This window comes from Schistocerca nitens, chromosome 2, assembly GCF_023898315.1.
Source record: "Schistocerca nitens isolate TAMUIC-IGC-003100 chromosome 2, iqSchNite1.1, whole genome shotgun sequence".
Classification (NCBI taxonomy): domain Eukaryota; kingdom Metazoa; phylum Arthropoda; class Insecta; order Orthoptera; family Acrididae; genus Schistocerca; species Schistocerca nitens.
Window position 1 is genome coordinate 764481303 of NC_064615.1, and position 17131 is coordinate 764498433.

A 17131-nucleotide genomic window follows, 5' to 3' on the forward strand; every position below is an offset into this window, starting at 1 on the left:
CCGTTGTCCTGATGATGTTCCTATCCGGAAGTAACTGATCACGAAATCGAATACTTCACTTTGCGTAATATTGTGTAAAGAGGGCCGTCCTTGGTCTAGCGAGAGGGAGTAGACCTGGCTCACGGCTGCTTAGAAATTCATTGGACGTAGTACGATAGTCTCGGGGTATTTTCCCAGGCTTGCGTTTGAACGCTTTGGACGGTCAAAGAAGCACAGCTGTTTCTGTACATTCTAAATAACTACATGATTTGAATTATTCGCCAGAGCGGTTCTAGGCGCTTCAGTCCGGAACCGCGCGACTGCTGCAGTCGCAGATTAGAATCCTGCCTCCGGCGTGGTTGTGTGTGATGTCCTTTGGTTACTTAGGTTTACATGGTTCTAAGTTATAGGGGACTGATGACCTCAGATGCTAAGTCCCATAGTGCTCAGAGCCATTTGAACCATTTTTTTAAATTATTTGCCAACTGTTTGGAATACGATATTTTCTGCATTAACATTATGTTAGCGCTGTAAGCAGGGAAAGTGTCATTATTTCGTAAATGTGGCAGCAGAAGGTTCTGACCTCAATCAGCTAATGCGTCGGCATCGTGCTATACAATTCGCCCGAAACAGCAGCAACAACTATCTGCGAGTATTTGGGGAGAATGGAAACAAACTGAGTCTTCATTGTACCATATGTTAGTGGAAAGCTCCATCGAAGGGTGTAATAGTAGTAATAGAAATGGAGGTATCAACTGGACCATGTAGTAAAGGCTGTTGGAGGAATTTCGCCCAGTAGTGTTCCTTCAAGGCTTATAGCACAACGTTAAGAGACGATAAGAGACAGCTGAAATCGGTTTCTAATCCCCCAGATACTCTCTCGATTAAGCAGCATCTGCACTCAGGCTATGTTTCGAGGAATACTGAAATTATCCCATATGCCATCCTTCCGATCATTCCATCAAAAACTTGACCTAAATTTTTCAAATAATGATTTTTCGAATGTACGCGTCAGTCAAAGAGCATTTGAAATACAGATAAATAATAATTTTATAAATAAACTGCAACACATTTCATTTTCATATTAACTACTCAACATATTCAATCAATGGAAAATCCTGGATGGAATGTAACAAAATTATGAGAAGGAAAGTTGCTACTCACGATATAACGGAGACGCTGAGTCGCAGATAGGCGTCGCCTTTCGTCCGAAACAGCAGCAACGACTATCTCCGAGTATTCGGGGAGAATGGAAACAAACTGAGTCTTCATTGTAACATATGTTAGTGGAAAGCTCCACTGTAGGGTGTAATAGTAGCAATACGATTGGAGGTATCAACTGGACCATGTAGTAGAGGCTGTTCGATGAATGTCGCCCAGTAGTGCTCCTTCAACGCTCATAGCACAACGATAAGAGAGTCTTTTTGTTGTGCCTATCTGCGACTCAGCATCTCCGTTATGTGGTGAGTACCAACTTTCCTTCTTATAATATTGCTACTCAACATATTACTAGATCACGATACAGGCGGGTCATTCGCTTAACACAATATTTTTCCAATATTTTTCAGAATTATAAACAGAGACTCTATTCCTCTAGCTCCTAGGCTCTTCATCAGGAGTGTGCTGGATGCGGCACTAATCTTCCCACTCAGATTCCCTTTCGGTATAAAATGATTCAAATGGCTCTGAGCACTATGGGACTTAACTGCTGAGGTCATCAGTCCTTTCGGTATAGTGAGAGACCGTGAGGGATCAGCAGTTGTGGTGAACATACGAACGCAGGAGAAGGAAACGGGAAGTGTTGAAGGGTACATATAAGGCACACGTATTTTCTCAAATATTTGGAGCAGCAGAGAAACTACTCCTAATATCATCGTTCCAAATCAGTAAAACACCTTGATGAAGAAGGAAGAGTGATTTAATGAGCTTCGACTCTAGAGGTACATCTTAGCGTCTACCCTAAAATGCTGCACTAGCGCCGGTTGCACTCTGAGAACGAGTGTAGATAAGCGAGTGAGAGAAGGCAGCATCTAGCAGGTGGCTGGGTGCTGCGCCGGCCGCTACAGGATGAAGAGCTGCTCGTAAGGCACCTGCAGGGCGATGCCGGACAGGATCTGGCGCACCGCCTCGGCGATCGCCTGTGCTATCACGGGGCCCACGTCCGTTGTCACCTCCCGCCAGTTCTCGTTCAGGAACATGTTCGTGTTGTCTCCTGAAAGCCACACATACAGCGGGGTTAGAATATGCAGCAAAATCTTTCCAGACGCTTTGGGGCTATAGACATGTTTATAGAACCACACGCTCTCTGTCACACACTTTCTCTTCCTCTCTCTCTCTTTGTCTTTGGCTGGCACGTGCCAAAGACAAACTTAAGGGGTCAGAGAAAGATATAATGTATGCACGCAGGTGCTTGACGTATCAGAGATCAACAAGACATATATCAGATGCGAATGTTTGTTTCTCATACAACTTCAAACGCCAAATCTACGTGTAGTAATCGCTCCTGGATATCTGGTGACGCATAAATTCCAAACCGCGTCGTTTTTTTTCATCACTCTTCTCACTGGTTTGATGCGACCCGCCACGAAATTCTCTCCTGTGCCAACTTCTTCACCTCACAGTAGCTCTTGCAACGTAAGTCCGCAATTATTTACTGGTTGTATTCCAATCTCTGTCTCCCTCCGCAGTTTTTGCTCTCTACAGCTCCCTCTAGTACCGTGGAAGTCAGTCCCTGATGTCTTAATAAATGTCCTATTATTCTGTCGCTTCTCCTTGTCATTGTTTCCCACATACTCCTTTCCTCTCCAGTTCTGCGCAGAACCTCCTCATTCCTTACTCTACCAGTCCACCTAATTTTCAACATTCTTTTCTAGCACCGCATCTCAAATGCTTCGATTCTCTTCTGTTCCAGTTTTCCCACAATCCATGTTTTACTACCATACAATGTTGTACTCCAAACGTACACTCTCAGAAATTTCTTCCTTAGGTTAAGGCCTATGTTTCATACTAGCAGACTTCTCTCGGCCAGGAATGCCCTTTTTGCCAGTGTTGGTCTGCTTTTGATGTCCTCCTTGCTCCGTCCGTCATTGGTGATTCTGCTACCTAGGTATCAGAATTCTTTAACTTCGTCGTCACCATCAATCCTGATGTTAAGTTTCTCGTTGTTCTCATTGCTACTACTTCTCATTACTTTGGCCTTTCTTCGATTTACTCTAAATCCCTCCTCTTTACTAATTAGACTGTCCATTCCATTCAGTAGATCATGTAATTCTTCTACACTTTCACTCAGTATATCAATGTCATCAGCGAACTGTATCATTTATATCCTTTCAACTTCAATTATAATTGCGCTCCTGAACCTTTCTTTTATTTCTATCATTGTTTCTTCCTCTTAAAATGATTTTTGTAGGGAGACGTACTATTTCTAAGAGTCATTAAGGTCATATGTCTCTGAAAACCTGCATTTGTGTGCAATTTAAACACAAACTGTTGAAGACAACGCACTGTAGCAGACCATTATGACCAACCTATTCACTGGTTACTGGACAACATTTGTAATAATGCGTGGTTTCACGGCAAAATATACTGATAAAATCGTCTCGACCTTCCAACCGCGTGAAGCTGTTTAAAATCCACGAACTTTTGATGGACTATTTCTGAGTCATTGCCAGTTAGTGACTGTCGTGGTGTTGCTGCCGACGGCTGCAGCAGCCAGACGACAGTTATCACTTGCCAATGACTGCAGAGTACTCTGTCGAAAGTTTGTTGTGGATTTTAAACCATTTCGTGCGGCCGGAAATACGAGAAAATTTATTACCCTAACATTTGCGAAATAATGTACGTTAAAACATGCAGTATATACACAGACACATTGTCTAAAATAGGAGTTCCTTTCTTGTCACAAGTTCTTTCCTTATTTCTCATTGGGGTACTTGTGCGGAGTTTCAGTTAAGTGATTAAAGCACTGGGGAATGGAAGACTATGTACACATGACAAGGACACCTTGTGGACCTATCATTTTCGGTTTATTCACACTGTAGCTGTGCTATACAATATCAAAGGCCATCGTGATCATATTAACCCGAGCTTTGCCACAAGCGTAAAAACGTAGATGAGCGTGGTATAAGTATTGAACTAATGTTGTTACGAATACTCTTTGATTGTTTGGACGTAACTTCAACATTCACGTACATCCTTCCTCTCAAATTCACGAAATTAATGTAGGTTAAACATGTGACAGCAGGGTGTGTTGTTACAGAAGTTTGTTCTAAAGTACACAAATGATATTAGATTTGCACATAAAAACACGTTGTTGTATCGACGAAGTGAAAGAAGACTAGGAAATGTCAAACAAACAAATTGCGCAGAAAGAGAGTTTCAGTGGGCATACAACACTGATGTACTGAGGTGAGTAGTTCAGCTTTTCCATTTAGTTGTCTTATATTTAGATCGCGAGGAACAGGGATAGTTTTAATCGGTTATGTCGATTTGATATCAAAACACTTATCACAAAGTAAAAGATGTTTAATCTATTTGAGTAACAGCTATATTTCACTTCCGCATCATAAAAAAGTTAGGTAGGGACATAAAAGTTACACGAGAACCGTAGAAGACAAAATATCCGAATTCTATTGAAACGACTAAAATATGAAGCTTTTACTGCCAAGTTCTTCATTCATCCATTTCCAAAAAAATAACTTGTGCGTATTTCGAAATACTATTTAGCCTGCTCTCAGAATAAATTTCCCTCTGCAGCTGGGTTTGTGGTGATGAGAAACAGTGATTGAAACTGTGTCACAGGAACTCGCAACTGGGACCCTCGCCTTTCTAGGTACGGCTTCCGGTCCAGCACCCAGTTTTAATCTACCACGAAGTTTCTCATCAGCGCACACTCCGCTGCAGAGTGAAAATTCAGTCTGGGAACAATCTCCTGGGTTGTAACTAAGAAATGTCTGCGCAATATTCTGCCTTACAGATATGGTAGTCCCGCAGTGTGTACAGGAGAATTTCTGTGAAGTTTGGAAGCTGGGAGATGAGGTACTGGCTAAAGTACAGCTGCAGGGCGGGGAGCGATTCTTGCTTGGATAGCTCAGCTGCTGCAGGTACGGTCGCTTAGCTTGTTCGGTCAGAGGGTTAGCTGCCCTCTGTAACAATAAAAATACGAAAAACTGAATGAATGGATCATCAACGAACTTCCACGGGTGTCGTGGGATGTCCGCCCTGAACAAATGGAAGAAACAATAACGAAGATAATGAAATTTAAAAAAAGTTGGTAAATCACTTGCTGCGAAAGGCAAGGGTCCCAGATTCGAGTCCCCGGCCGGCACACGGTTTTAATTTGGAAGTAAGTTTCGATTTTAACTGCTCATTACAATTCCACAGCGACTTCTTTCTCTCATGAAATTAACCAAAAAGCTTTCGATTCCTCATAAATAAGTGGTTCGAGAGGTCACCTTTTTTATCCTTTACAGCGGACTTCTCTGGCAAATATGGTTTTAAATATTTGTTGTCACGAGAAATGAATTTTCAGTGTTTCCCGCCAATCCTTTGAGTTTTGCATTCCGCCATCATATGTAAGGACATACCCACTGAATCATGCTACTGTGAATGACTCATTTTACAAGACGGAAGGATGCAGCCTTAGAGACCTATAAGATATGCACAACTGCCTAAGTGAAGCACTAGAATACCTAGGTTAAATGAGTGCCGTAGTACTGAACTTGAAAAACGTCTTTTGTATTGCGTTTTTTTTAAATTATGTATTATATACTTTGTGTGTGATATCTACGCGTTCGTGTTACAAAATGTGTAAATAAATATAATAACTAGATTCTTATTTAGAATCTAAAAATGCAATGGCAGTAGCAAGCATACTTGGAATATTTAAGTTTACTATTTACTAAATGTGGGATTGACTCTTGTTGAAAGATAGTTATTCCCTCAGTCTAAAAGCGTACTAGTGATAGCGAGCCAAATAAAGCAATGACCTATGAAGTTTCACGTGCTTTATTAGGGTCGCTGTTTTCCTCTCTGACTCACCCAGCAGTTTGTCACCGTTGAACAGGTTGTCGAGCTGTATGTAGGTCCGGCTGGTGTCGAACGTGGGCGTCGCCTTGGTTGGGTTCAAGTACTCCTTCCCGTCCTCCTTCTTCACCAGCTCGTACTCGAACTTCAGCGTTATTGGGACGTCAACTGGAAAACACAGGCTAGCCTAGTAGGGCAATTTCTGTAGCTCTATATTTTTGGCACCACAGGTTGAGTCTAACTTGTTGTTAGGCCAAACTTGTTGTATCTCTTACCTTCTTTCCTTCTTTGTATTATGTATGCCAATAAAATTGGAAATTTGTGGTAAGAACTACGGGACCAAACTGCTGAGGTCGTCGATCCCTTGGCTTACACACTAATTAATTTAACCTAACTTAGGCTAAAGACAACACACACACCCATGCCCGAGGGAGGACTCGAACCTTCAACGGGGGGAGCCATGCGAACCGTGACAAGGCGCCCAGACCGCTCGGCTACACCGGGCGGCTGCCAATAAATATAATAGAAGCAGAGACAAATTAATTGCAGATGAAAACTGAAGAAAGAGCTCACATAGGTAGAATGACCAGATCTGTTAAAAATCCCTGGATGACAAAGGAAATATTAAATTTAATTGTTTAAAGGAGGAAATATAAAAATGCATCAAAGGAAATAGGGGAAATAGCATACAAACGCCTTAGAACTGAGATTGACAGAAAGTGCAGAATGATTACGTAGGGAGCTGTCTATGGGAAGTTTAATGTGACTTTTGACGAAAAAGGAGACAGCTATATGAATATCAAGTGTTCAGACGGAAAGTCAGTAATAAGCAAAGAAGGTAAGGCTGAAAGGTGACGCTCTATATAAGGGCAACTAACTTGAAGACGGTATGATATCTAGAGAAGACGAAATAGCTGGAGATGGGAGACATGATACAGCGAGTAAAATTTGACAGAGCACTGAAATATATAAACCGAAATAAGGCTTCGGATACAGTAAACAAGTTCAAAGAGATGTAGACTGTGGTAGTTACACAGAGATGAAAAGAGCTGCACAAGATAGAGTAGCACTGAAAACTGTACCAAACCGGCGTTCGGACAGAAGACCACAACTACGCCGGCCGGTGTGGCCGAGCGGTTCTAGGCGCTTTAGTCTGGAACCGCGCGACCGCTACGTTCGAATCCTTCCTCGGGCATGGATGTGTGTGATGTCCTTAGGTTAGTTAGGTTTAAGTAGTTCTAAGTTCTAGGGGACTGATGACCTCAGATGTTAAGTCCCATAGTGCTCAGAGCCATTTTTGAACCACAACTACAACAACAGAAACACTGGACATACATCTCCACAAACATTTACCAATAAATGTCAAGGGTAAATATCAGTACTTCATTTGTAATGTCCACCTGAATATAAGACCTTTTATTCTCTTCAATATTGATACACAAAATAGCGGCTTAATCTCACAGAACAATGGTTACGTTAATTCTCTCTTTCTCTATGAGAAAAAAAGTCAACGAGTAAAGGGTGTGCAATAGCAGGGATCTAAATTACTCGTGTTTTGTCTTAGATGGAATAGGCAGACACTGCTAGACCATAGAGGTAATTAAAATGATATACTTTAAATATTTTTTTTAAATTCAGGCTCTACACTCTATGATTTGTGTGTAAGAGCTGGAAAGCTTCCTTTCAACATAATCTGATCAGTAAGTGTCAAAAGTTTTCCTTCCAAAGAGGTTAATGTCGAGAGCATTCCATAACATTCTCTGGGTTCAGCGATAACTCTAATACTCCACTGTACAATCAGGGCACAATAGAGCATAATTTGCTTAGCTGTAGAGACGTCACTTGAAACTAATCACTGAATTTACAGCTCGTAGATCTTGTCCGCCGAAAACGCTGACTTGTTTCTCTGTTGCTGGCTTCAATGGTTGTTACACTGCGAGTTTCAGTAACGTGGATCTAACATTGCTGTTTTGAAACTCAACTCTTCATGCATTTGTGTCATATATGTACTGCCGTTCCATGTTTCTTACTAAACAGAGTAGATGGCAGCAACTCAAGACTCATGTCTGCCGAAAGGGCACTTGAAGCAGCAACCAGTGACTATCTGAATTCCTTGTTAGGTTAGAATCATGTGAAAATACATACTTTTCCGTAGTAACTTGTGCTGTCCCTTCGAACAGAGCACGACGTTCTCTTCCTCATTGTTTAAAACGACGAGTTATGCTGTAGCTCAATTTCTTTTCACAGGCCTGCACAAAAGTAATTGTTACTTCTATTACGTGTTACGTAGTTGAACGGTTCGTCCTCTAAGTCATATTCGACCGCTTGTCTCATAAAATTCTTTTAAAACTTTCTGTAATTTGTGCCAAAATATTGACTGAAGCCAGATATTTCATTTACAGTGTTCATTTCTTCTCGAAAACAATTAAGTTACTCTTTGTCATTGTTGATTTTTGAATGATATTTTTCACTGCAGAAATTCTCCTCTAGTTACACTAGGCAACACTGAAAAAGTAATTGGGATGAAATAAATGTTTGTTAACTGTGTCGGTCACATTGATAACGTAAACGACAAGGAAATACGCGAATTAGATCTCTTTCCACGTTAAAGGGGGTGCATTTAATTACAATTTCTTAGCATTCATTGTCAATCCCTTCCCATATAGGCTTCGAAATCCCGTTCATGGTAGAAAGAGTGATGAAGTTTGTCGCCCGTGCTCGAAGCAACACGGCGAAGGGCAAAAGGAAGCGAGGAGCTGAGCATGTTTCATTTCAGCGTAGTTTCTATCTGTTACAATCTGTGTTCCGTTCCTGTGTTGGAAGAGGGTGTTACTGAAGTGTAGCTAGTGCGTGGGGTCATTGTAATTACTGTGATTCAATGTGCTTTGCAAATGCGTAATCGGTGTTGACATTTTGCTACATTCGCGGACAGGCTACACTGAAATCGTAAGGGAGGTCGTAACGTCATATATTAGGAAGGAGTACAGACTGTGCTTTGGCTGTGACATCAGGGGCCAGTACAAACCGTGGGTTCCTCATGTATGCTTCATATCTTGTGTTTAGAGTCTTCATTCATAGTTGAATCGTAAAAGATCTTCCACGGGCCTTCCATACCCGTGACCTGGCGAGAACCATCAAACCATGGGAGTGATTGTTATTTTGTATGACAATTCCTTTAACACATGGCATTTCCAATAAGAGAAAGTCTTTCTTGGCGCATCCTAACATGTCGTCGGCCACGTGACCAGTCCTCCACGGAGACGGACTGCCTGTTCCTGCCTCACTTGACAGTGGCAGTGACGAGGGCGGTAGTGAAATTAGTGCTGCACCGTCATCTTCAAAACCCAATTCTTCGGAAATTCTGATAATAATGAGTATACAGAGATTCGCAAAATAGCACACCAGGAACTTAATGACCTAGTGAGAGATATGGAATTGTCTAAAGGTAAAGCTGAACTGTTGGCGTTGAGACTACAACAGTGGAACCGTCTTGATAAAGTGGTAAATGTGACAGCGTTCCGCAATCGCCGTATGGCATTCCATCCACTTTTAGAAAGCGAAAAGAACTCGGTATTTTGTGGAGATTAACAGCGAGTAATGGCAGCTATGGAAAATTTCCGGGGATCTGAAAGCTACAGGCGTATTACTTGGGCTACAACACGGCTACCAAACTGTGTTGCTTCCTGGGACTCTGGGATAGCAGTGTCAAAGCTCTTCATAACAAAAATAAAAAAGGGAGATTGACCTAACCGTCAACCATTTGAACCACTGATCTTGTGGAATAAAAAAACTCGTAATTCTCCATGCTCTTCATACAAAATTCGGCCTAACGAAAAACTTCGTTAAGGCCACGGACAAAACTGGGGAAGCATTTCTCTATTTGAACGACCAATTTCCACTCCTTAGTGACGCGAAAATAAAATAGGAGATATTCGAGGAACCGAACATATGCAGACTGTACAGCGATCAGCATTTCAACCCCCCGTGTGAGGTGATGAAAAGTTAACTCGGGATGCCGTCGTTCAAGTGCCAACAAACTCTCTACGAAATAAGAGAGCAGAAAACTTTAACGATATTGTGGCAAATCTTCTGCACTGCTACAGCAGATTGGGGTTGCAACATGTTCTTAAAGTTACAATTCCTAGATTCTCACTTAGACTTCTTTCCTGACAACTGTGGTGCTGTTAGCAACGAGCACGGAGAACGCTTCCACCAGCAAATTTCGGAGGAGGAAATGAGACACCAGGGAAATGGAGTGTCTCAGTGTTAGCCAATTACTGCTGGACACTAATCAGGGAATCACCAGCAGAAAACTACAAACGCCAGGCAAAGCGGTAAGTCTTCAGTGCCCCTCCTCTGAGAGACAACACCAAGGTCTATACATCTATAAACTTAAACCTATAGTTATCATAACTGCAAAACGAGAACTAATCTTACATTTTCATTGACGTTTACGTCATCAGCACATTCGAAAGCATAGAGATTATTTGTTTTTGTGCCAGTTACAGAAAAAAGTAAAGTTTTGTTACTTGGTTTTATCATTATCTTAATCTGGTTGCTGGAAACTCTAAATTTTGCTCTTTTGTCATGAACAAATCATTGTAAAGATTTTTGAAAGTCATCTGAAACTGAAACAGCTATAACATATTAGCTGTTACTGAAGTTCTTTGTGCAGTTAATTACCGTTCATGGCAACGAAAACAGTATCATAAGGAATATTTAACGTCGCTGTAAGATTTTTTGTTATATTTTTGTGTCATACATAGCCACATATCAAATTATTGTCCAGCTAGAAAAACGTAACTAATTTCATGATTATTCTCCAGCTATAGACCTGGCAATCAATGTTTCACCTCGATGTCTTTTCTGTAAGACTTATTTTTGTATGGAGCATAAATGTTGATACATAATCATCTCTTTCTTGTCCAGGTACAAAATTCGTCGATGAAACTTGTGTCCTCTTTAGAGGGACCAAGCGATTTCTTATTGATATCTACGGAAGGGGATTGCCTTGGAGTGTAAAGTGTGTTAACATTCATAAACGTAACTCAGTGATATCTAAATGAACTTCCTGTGAATTAGTTGGTAGATTTCATAGAATACATTAAAAACATGTAATTATTGAAATTACTAATGTGAGTATGATTAGATTCAAATTAATATGCTATTATTAATCAAGGATTTTAGTTAACAAGCCAGCAGAGAGCATAAATAAATTTCAGAAACAGCTATTACGAGTTTCACTTAAATACGTGACTTACGGAGAGTAATGTTGGCGGGACCACTGCCTTTCAGGGGCAGCACGAGAATCTTGCCGTCCACCTGGTAGTCGGCTAGAACTTGCAGCCGCGGCAGGAAGAAGCCCCACTCGAACTTCTTGCCTTTTGGGTCAAATCTACGACAAAGGTTACATTCCTATACTGCCATGCATGTTAAACTGAATCAGTGGAGATTTAAAAGAATTCTATTGCGTTAATGGCATTGAATAAGATCACTCGCGGGAAAGTAAAAGTGCTTTAACTTCAGTTCTGACGCTCTCTGCTCTCCATGAATTTCTGCAAAGCTGCATCTACTTACACAGGAAATTTAACTATTGGTATACTTTGTAATAAATAAACGGCTTACAGTTATTTTGCCCTAATATTTCATAGTGAATCAGTAGGGAGGCAGAGCTGAGAATAAATGAAAACACTTATTGATTCCTATGGTGTAGAATCCTTAAAAACGTTAGCGATATTAGTCCCAGATGAAACAACAGTGTAGTGGGTTAACAAACTGAATTTTCTAATAGGTAGAAACTATTTAACATTTTATAATATTTCCTAGACATAAAGTACATTACTCTAATTATTTTGTGAAGACCGCCGCATCTGTAGAAGTCTACATCCCTTTCGTACACCTAATTTACTCCAAAAACTTCGTTCTTGTCTTCCAGTCTTGTTGTTCTCTCTTGGTTTATGTACACATTGTAGATTTTTCGTCTTCCCTTGTAGCTTACCCTTATTTATCTCAGATTTCAAACGTTTTACGTTGCCGAATGCTTTTCTCAGGTCGACAGATTCTCCCCTTTGCTACAGCCAAACTGATCGTCATATAAAAATTTGCTAATTTTTTTTCTGTCAACTTACGCCAGCTAGGTGTCGAGCGTCATCTTGCTCTCAAGTAGGACGAGTAATATTAACCCCTGTCACGTTCTCGAAATGCCTCAGCAGCGCAAGTAAACCGTATGCCATCAAAATATGCCCTCTGGGAGGATTGTCCATCACTGTGGTGTGGGCGAACCACACCGAAAGCAATTTTGGTACCACCGGGATAACGCAGACGCCAAATGTGCACATGTGCTTGGACTACTCGACAGCCGCGCCGGCAGTGAGGTTAACGATGTTCTCCAAACCCACCTACGTCCGGAATATATGTTACTGAAAGACTTCATGGTTAGGACGATCGTTGCACAGGAGGAAATAGAAGGTCGTCACTGTACCTGCGAGACCTCCACACTTCGGCTGGACCAGACGTACTGTCACACTTCTACGGTGCATATGCTTGCGGAGCTGCATCGCACCCTGCTTTCGTTAACTCAAGAGGGGTACTTGAGCAAGCTGGTAGAGATCGCGAGCGTACTAAACGAGACTGCTGCTCCACAGGTGTTTAACACAATGCACAACTTGCAAAGTTCGCTGGGAAGTTTTGACATTTCAGAGAGTGATTCATGATCAGGTCCTTTAAAGCGAGATAGAATAATTTGTGCAATCGCTCGACTGTACGGGATACACATGACAGCATGCAAACGGTGTTGTGGAGTGTCTAAACCGTCCCTTGAAGGCAGTTACATTCCACCACACGATTGATTCGTGGATTGATGCTCTCCCAACTGTGAAGTTGCGATTGTGCAGTGCAAAGAAGGCCTGCAGGTGTCCCAACGTAGCTAGTCTGTGGCGAATGTCTGCGTCTAACAGGAGGTTTCTCAACCACACCGCGACTCACCACGGTACAGTCAAGATATCCTTGCGGGTCTCCAGAGTCAAAAGGAGGTTCTGCCACTGAATGGAACTAACGGCACGCGAAATAGACTCTATCTCTACCCTACGCTCCCGGTCCTAACGAATCCTACTCCCACTGAACTATTTTCTCCTGTCGTTGACGTCACCTTATATTCATCCCTTCACAGTTCCTTATCTGGTTTGCAATTCAGCTGACCGCCGTTTCGTCCTCTGCCAATGACGTCATTCCTTTCAGTAGAGGGCGGGAGGTCTGCACGCCTCTCTCCGGCCATTGTCAGTTTTCTTGCCCTGGAGCCGCTACTACTCGGACCAATAGCTCCGCACGTGGTCTCACAAGGCTGAGTGCTCATTTTTGGAAAGGCCTCCAGTCAAGGAAGTATCCTCGGCAATACAGGGAATCGAACACGAATCCTCCACATGGCAGTCTATCGTGCTGACCCCTCACCCATGGAGACGGACTAGCAAATGTAGGTACTTAATAAATGCCACACTTCAAAAACAATCATGATATAGGTTCTAAGATCGAGCTTTATTCTGGTGTACCCCCTTAAACGCTCTAAGCATAGTTCACCTTACGTTAATTTTACATCGTTCATTGATTGTTTGTCTATGAAGGTTTTGCTACGTTTGTAAATAAACTCGCATTGTTTTCAGAGCAAATTTATAACATAGTTGTTCATACAAAGTAAGTCCTTCCTATTCCTTACAACTTTGCTGGGTACATACCTATCTGTACAATATCCTCGTACTTCGTCTATTATGGTCGAAAAAGTTTAGTCCCAGAGATGGATATTTATTACTCAGGTTATCCAAATCGTTGCATTTACTAAGACATATATCCCAATGTTCCTTCACATTCCTACTGACGCCCGTAGTCTGTGAACCTGGGGGCCTCATGACCACTGGTTCGGTACTCTACGTCAACTAAGTCTGATATTTGAGGCGTGACGCGCTGCCGTCTGAGAGTCCAGAGCGGGGCGCACTTACACAGAGGATCGGAACTCGATGTCGGTGATGCCGTGCAGGCGCACGTTGCGCAGCGTGATGTTGAGGCCGCGGTCCGCCACGCTCACCTCGCTGATCACCAGCGGCTCCATGCTGGGCACCCGGTACTTGGGGTCTCCTGCAACAGCACGAGTGACAGGTGTGGAACGGGAACGGGCTTCAATTACAACCACTATGACTTCGTATACACACGGTTTACGGGGGCGTGCTGAAAACTAATGCTTCCGAATTTTTGTGAATGGAAACTCTTAAACCTTTTTGAATAAAAGAAACGTTATTGACATTCTACACTTTTATTACTGAATCTATATATTTATTCCTCAACATAGTCACCCTGGCGACGAAGACATTTCTCCTTACGCGAGACCACTTTATTTATACCGTCGCTGTAGAATGTTTGTTGACGGGGCCACAGCCGCACCTCTGCTTGCACCGCTTCTTCATTTTCAAATTGAAGTTCTCGAACGTGTTCTTTGGCTTCTGGAAACAGATGAAAACCAGATGGTGCCAAGTCGTGAGGGTGACCGATGACAGTGAACCCAAGGTGCTCGATTACTGAAGAGGTCGCAGCGCTCGTGTGTGGTCTGACATTGTCATGCTGAAGAAGAGGGTGATCTGCGTGTGGACAAAATCTTCGAATTCGAAACTCGATTCCATCAAGCTGTTCCACACTCAACGACATAGTTACGTTACAAATCGCCATGTTACACGTTTCAAGGCATGACTTTGCAGCACGCCCTCGTATACGAACGATGAAAAGATAATCTTTTGTCAGTACGGCGCTGAGCTGCTTACTGTGAAATTTTGTTTTTATGTTGGTACATTTTACACAGTAACGTAAGTCATATTTAAACGCGATTTGGGTAATACCGTTGTCTGCAGGTTTTTCTGAGTTAGCCATGTTCCGTGTGTTCTCAAATAGATAAACTGTGAACTGCGTAGTCTCCAAACCTTCGTTCTTGATGATTGTGGCAACGGAATTTCATTGAAAGTTTTCGAATATTTACAAAACATTGATGGCTGGCAATATTGGCAAATTATCGCACCTCTGTCGGAATTGGTCCAGGTGAACAACTTCCCGAAACAGCAACCACAGTTGGTTCAAATGGTTCAAATGGTTCTGACCACTATGCGACTTAACTTCTGACGTCATCAGTCGCCTAGAACTTAGAACTAATTAAACATAACTAACCTAAGGACATCACACCCATCCATGCCCGAGGCGGGATTCGAACCTGCGACCGTAGCGGTCACGCAGTTCCAGACTGAAGCTCCTAGAACAGCACGCCCACATCGTCCGGCACCACAGATGGAAAACATCGAGGAAGTGTAGAGTGTGGTGTTAGGGTATGTACTGCTGGAGTATTCTATTTGTACCTAGTGCGATTGGCTTATCAGTAAACAGAATGTATCGTGTTTTCCAATAAATTATAAGAAAACTATCTGCAAGGTGACTGTCGTGTAGTTTAATGCAGGCAAAAGAGATTGCGCAAATAAATGTCTCCTCATGTTCAGATCTTATTAAAACAAATTAAATTTTTTTGTATAATATTGCTATGGGGAGAGTGATACATCCACAACTTCTAGACATAAATGAAACTGCAGTCTAAGTAGTCGGAAGAAGCCAGTAACCCTGCACGTCTTCTTGAGCAACGGAAGAAAAGAGTACTTAAGAAGAAGCCCTGAGGCCTCGTATCCATAAATTCATTAATGGAATTTACCGGCACACAAAGGTTCTTCAGCAACGAAATATGAAGCATGAATTGTTAGAATATCAAACTCGTTTCTCAAACGTGGGATCTGCTGACATGCGTCTAATTCCCATGTATGACAGCATTCGTGGCTGCAAGCCATGAGAGCCTTCGTCAAGAATAATGGTTCACATACTGAAAATAGTTATGGGAAGAAAATATGGACTAAAGGCGTGTACCTGAAGTGCATCTACGACGAGTAATATGTGCATTTTGAACCAAAAATCCCAGACGAGAAAGTCTCGAAGAGCTGGAGATATTATACACGATAATTAAAAAAATCATTATATTCTGTTAGTTCTGAAATGCAGCGTTGCCTACTTTTTGGATTTTTTTCGATGTTAAGGGCATTTTGCATCTTGGAGGTACCAGCGATGCTGGTGTTCTCGTACCGTGAAATTGCACGTTTCGTAATGAATCTGACTATTAAGAATAAAATACGTTCGCAAGGATGTTTAATGTTGTAATGTAATAACGTTGGAGGTACATATAATACGGGGAGATTTCGCTACACACATAGGCTTTAAACTGTTTTGAAGCCGCGCCGCCGAAGCCGGCCGAAGTGGCCGCGCGGTTCTGGCGCTGCACTCTGGAACCGCGAGACCGCTACGGTCGCAGGTTCGACTCCTGCCTCGGGCATGGATGTGTGTGATGTCCTTAGGTTAGTTAGGTTTAACTAGTTCTAAGTTCTAGGGGACTAATGACCTCAGCAGTTGAGTCCCATAGTGCTCAGAGCCATTTGAAGCCGCGCCGCCATGTTAGACGCCCCAGAACATTGTAAGATTTTTGCTTACGATTGATTCTTGTTATACCGTCTGTCGTGTGCACGCAGGAGTTAAATGGAAAATATTACAGTGTTTTCGTGAATAACACAGTGTCAGGATGGTATTTTCAGACTTTTTTCTAATGTTAAATGAATATTTGAAACAATAATACGACTCATTTCGTCTCGTTCATGTAACACACTTTTTGTCATATGTTTCGAATAACCAAGACCACAAGTTTGTGATGTGAAACGCTGCTATAGTAATACAACGTTTTCCTTAATATGTTCTGAGGAAACTGATATTAGGTATACGCACTCCTCCCGAAAATACAGATTATACTTCGCTATATTTGGTCGGTTGCCAATCTTTCCTTCTCATACCGTTACCAAAAGAGCTTCTCGGCTTGAAATAATAGGAAATATGACGTCAAATGACAATTTTATTAAGATAACTTTCAAGGTGAGCAACATAATTCTGTAGTATCAGAATACTTCCTCCATTTTCTGGATACATGTAAGTTATGTACAAAAAGATATATATAATTTTTTTATTCTCCCGACAAAAGTGAGATTTGGCAGTCAGAACGTGTGACTTCTTAACTAGG

At 42.0% G+C, this 17131-nt stretch overlaps 1 protein-coding gene across 1 annotated transcript in view; it reads right to left on the reverse strand.

Annotated features, from left to right (window-relative positions):
• Positions 1-1879: 1879 nt before the first annotated feature.
• The window catches only part of LOC126237000 (circadian clock-controlled protein daywake-like), a 41990-nt gene continuing 26738 nt past the window's right edge, over positions 1880-17131 (reverse strand). Inside the window, exons 3-6 of the mRNA XM_049946725.1 lie at positions 13992-14127; positions 11265-11398; positions 6019-6171; positions 1880-2191 (exon numbers count right to left, since the gene is read on the reverse strand). Coding sequence (XP_049802682.1) covers positions 2040-2191; positions 6019-6171; positions 11265-11398; positions 13992-14127 — 575 coding nt within the window. The 3' untranslated portion in view covers positions 1880-2039. The remainder of the gene's footprint in view (positions 2192-6018; positions 6172-11264; positions 11399-13991; positions 14128-17131) is intronic.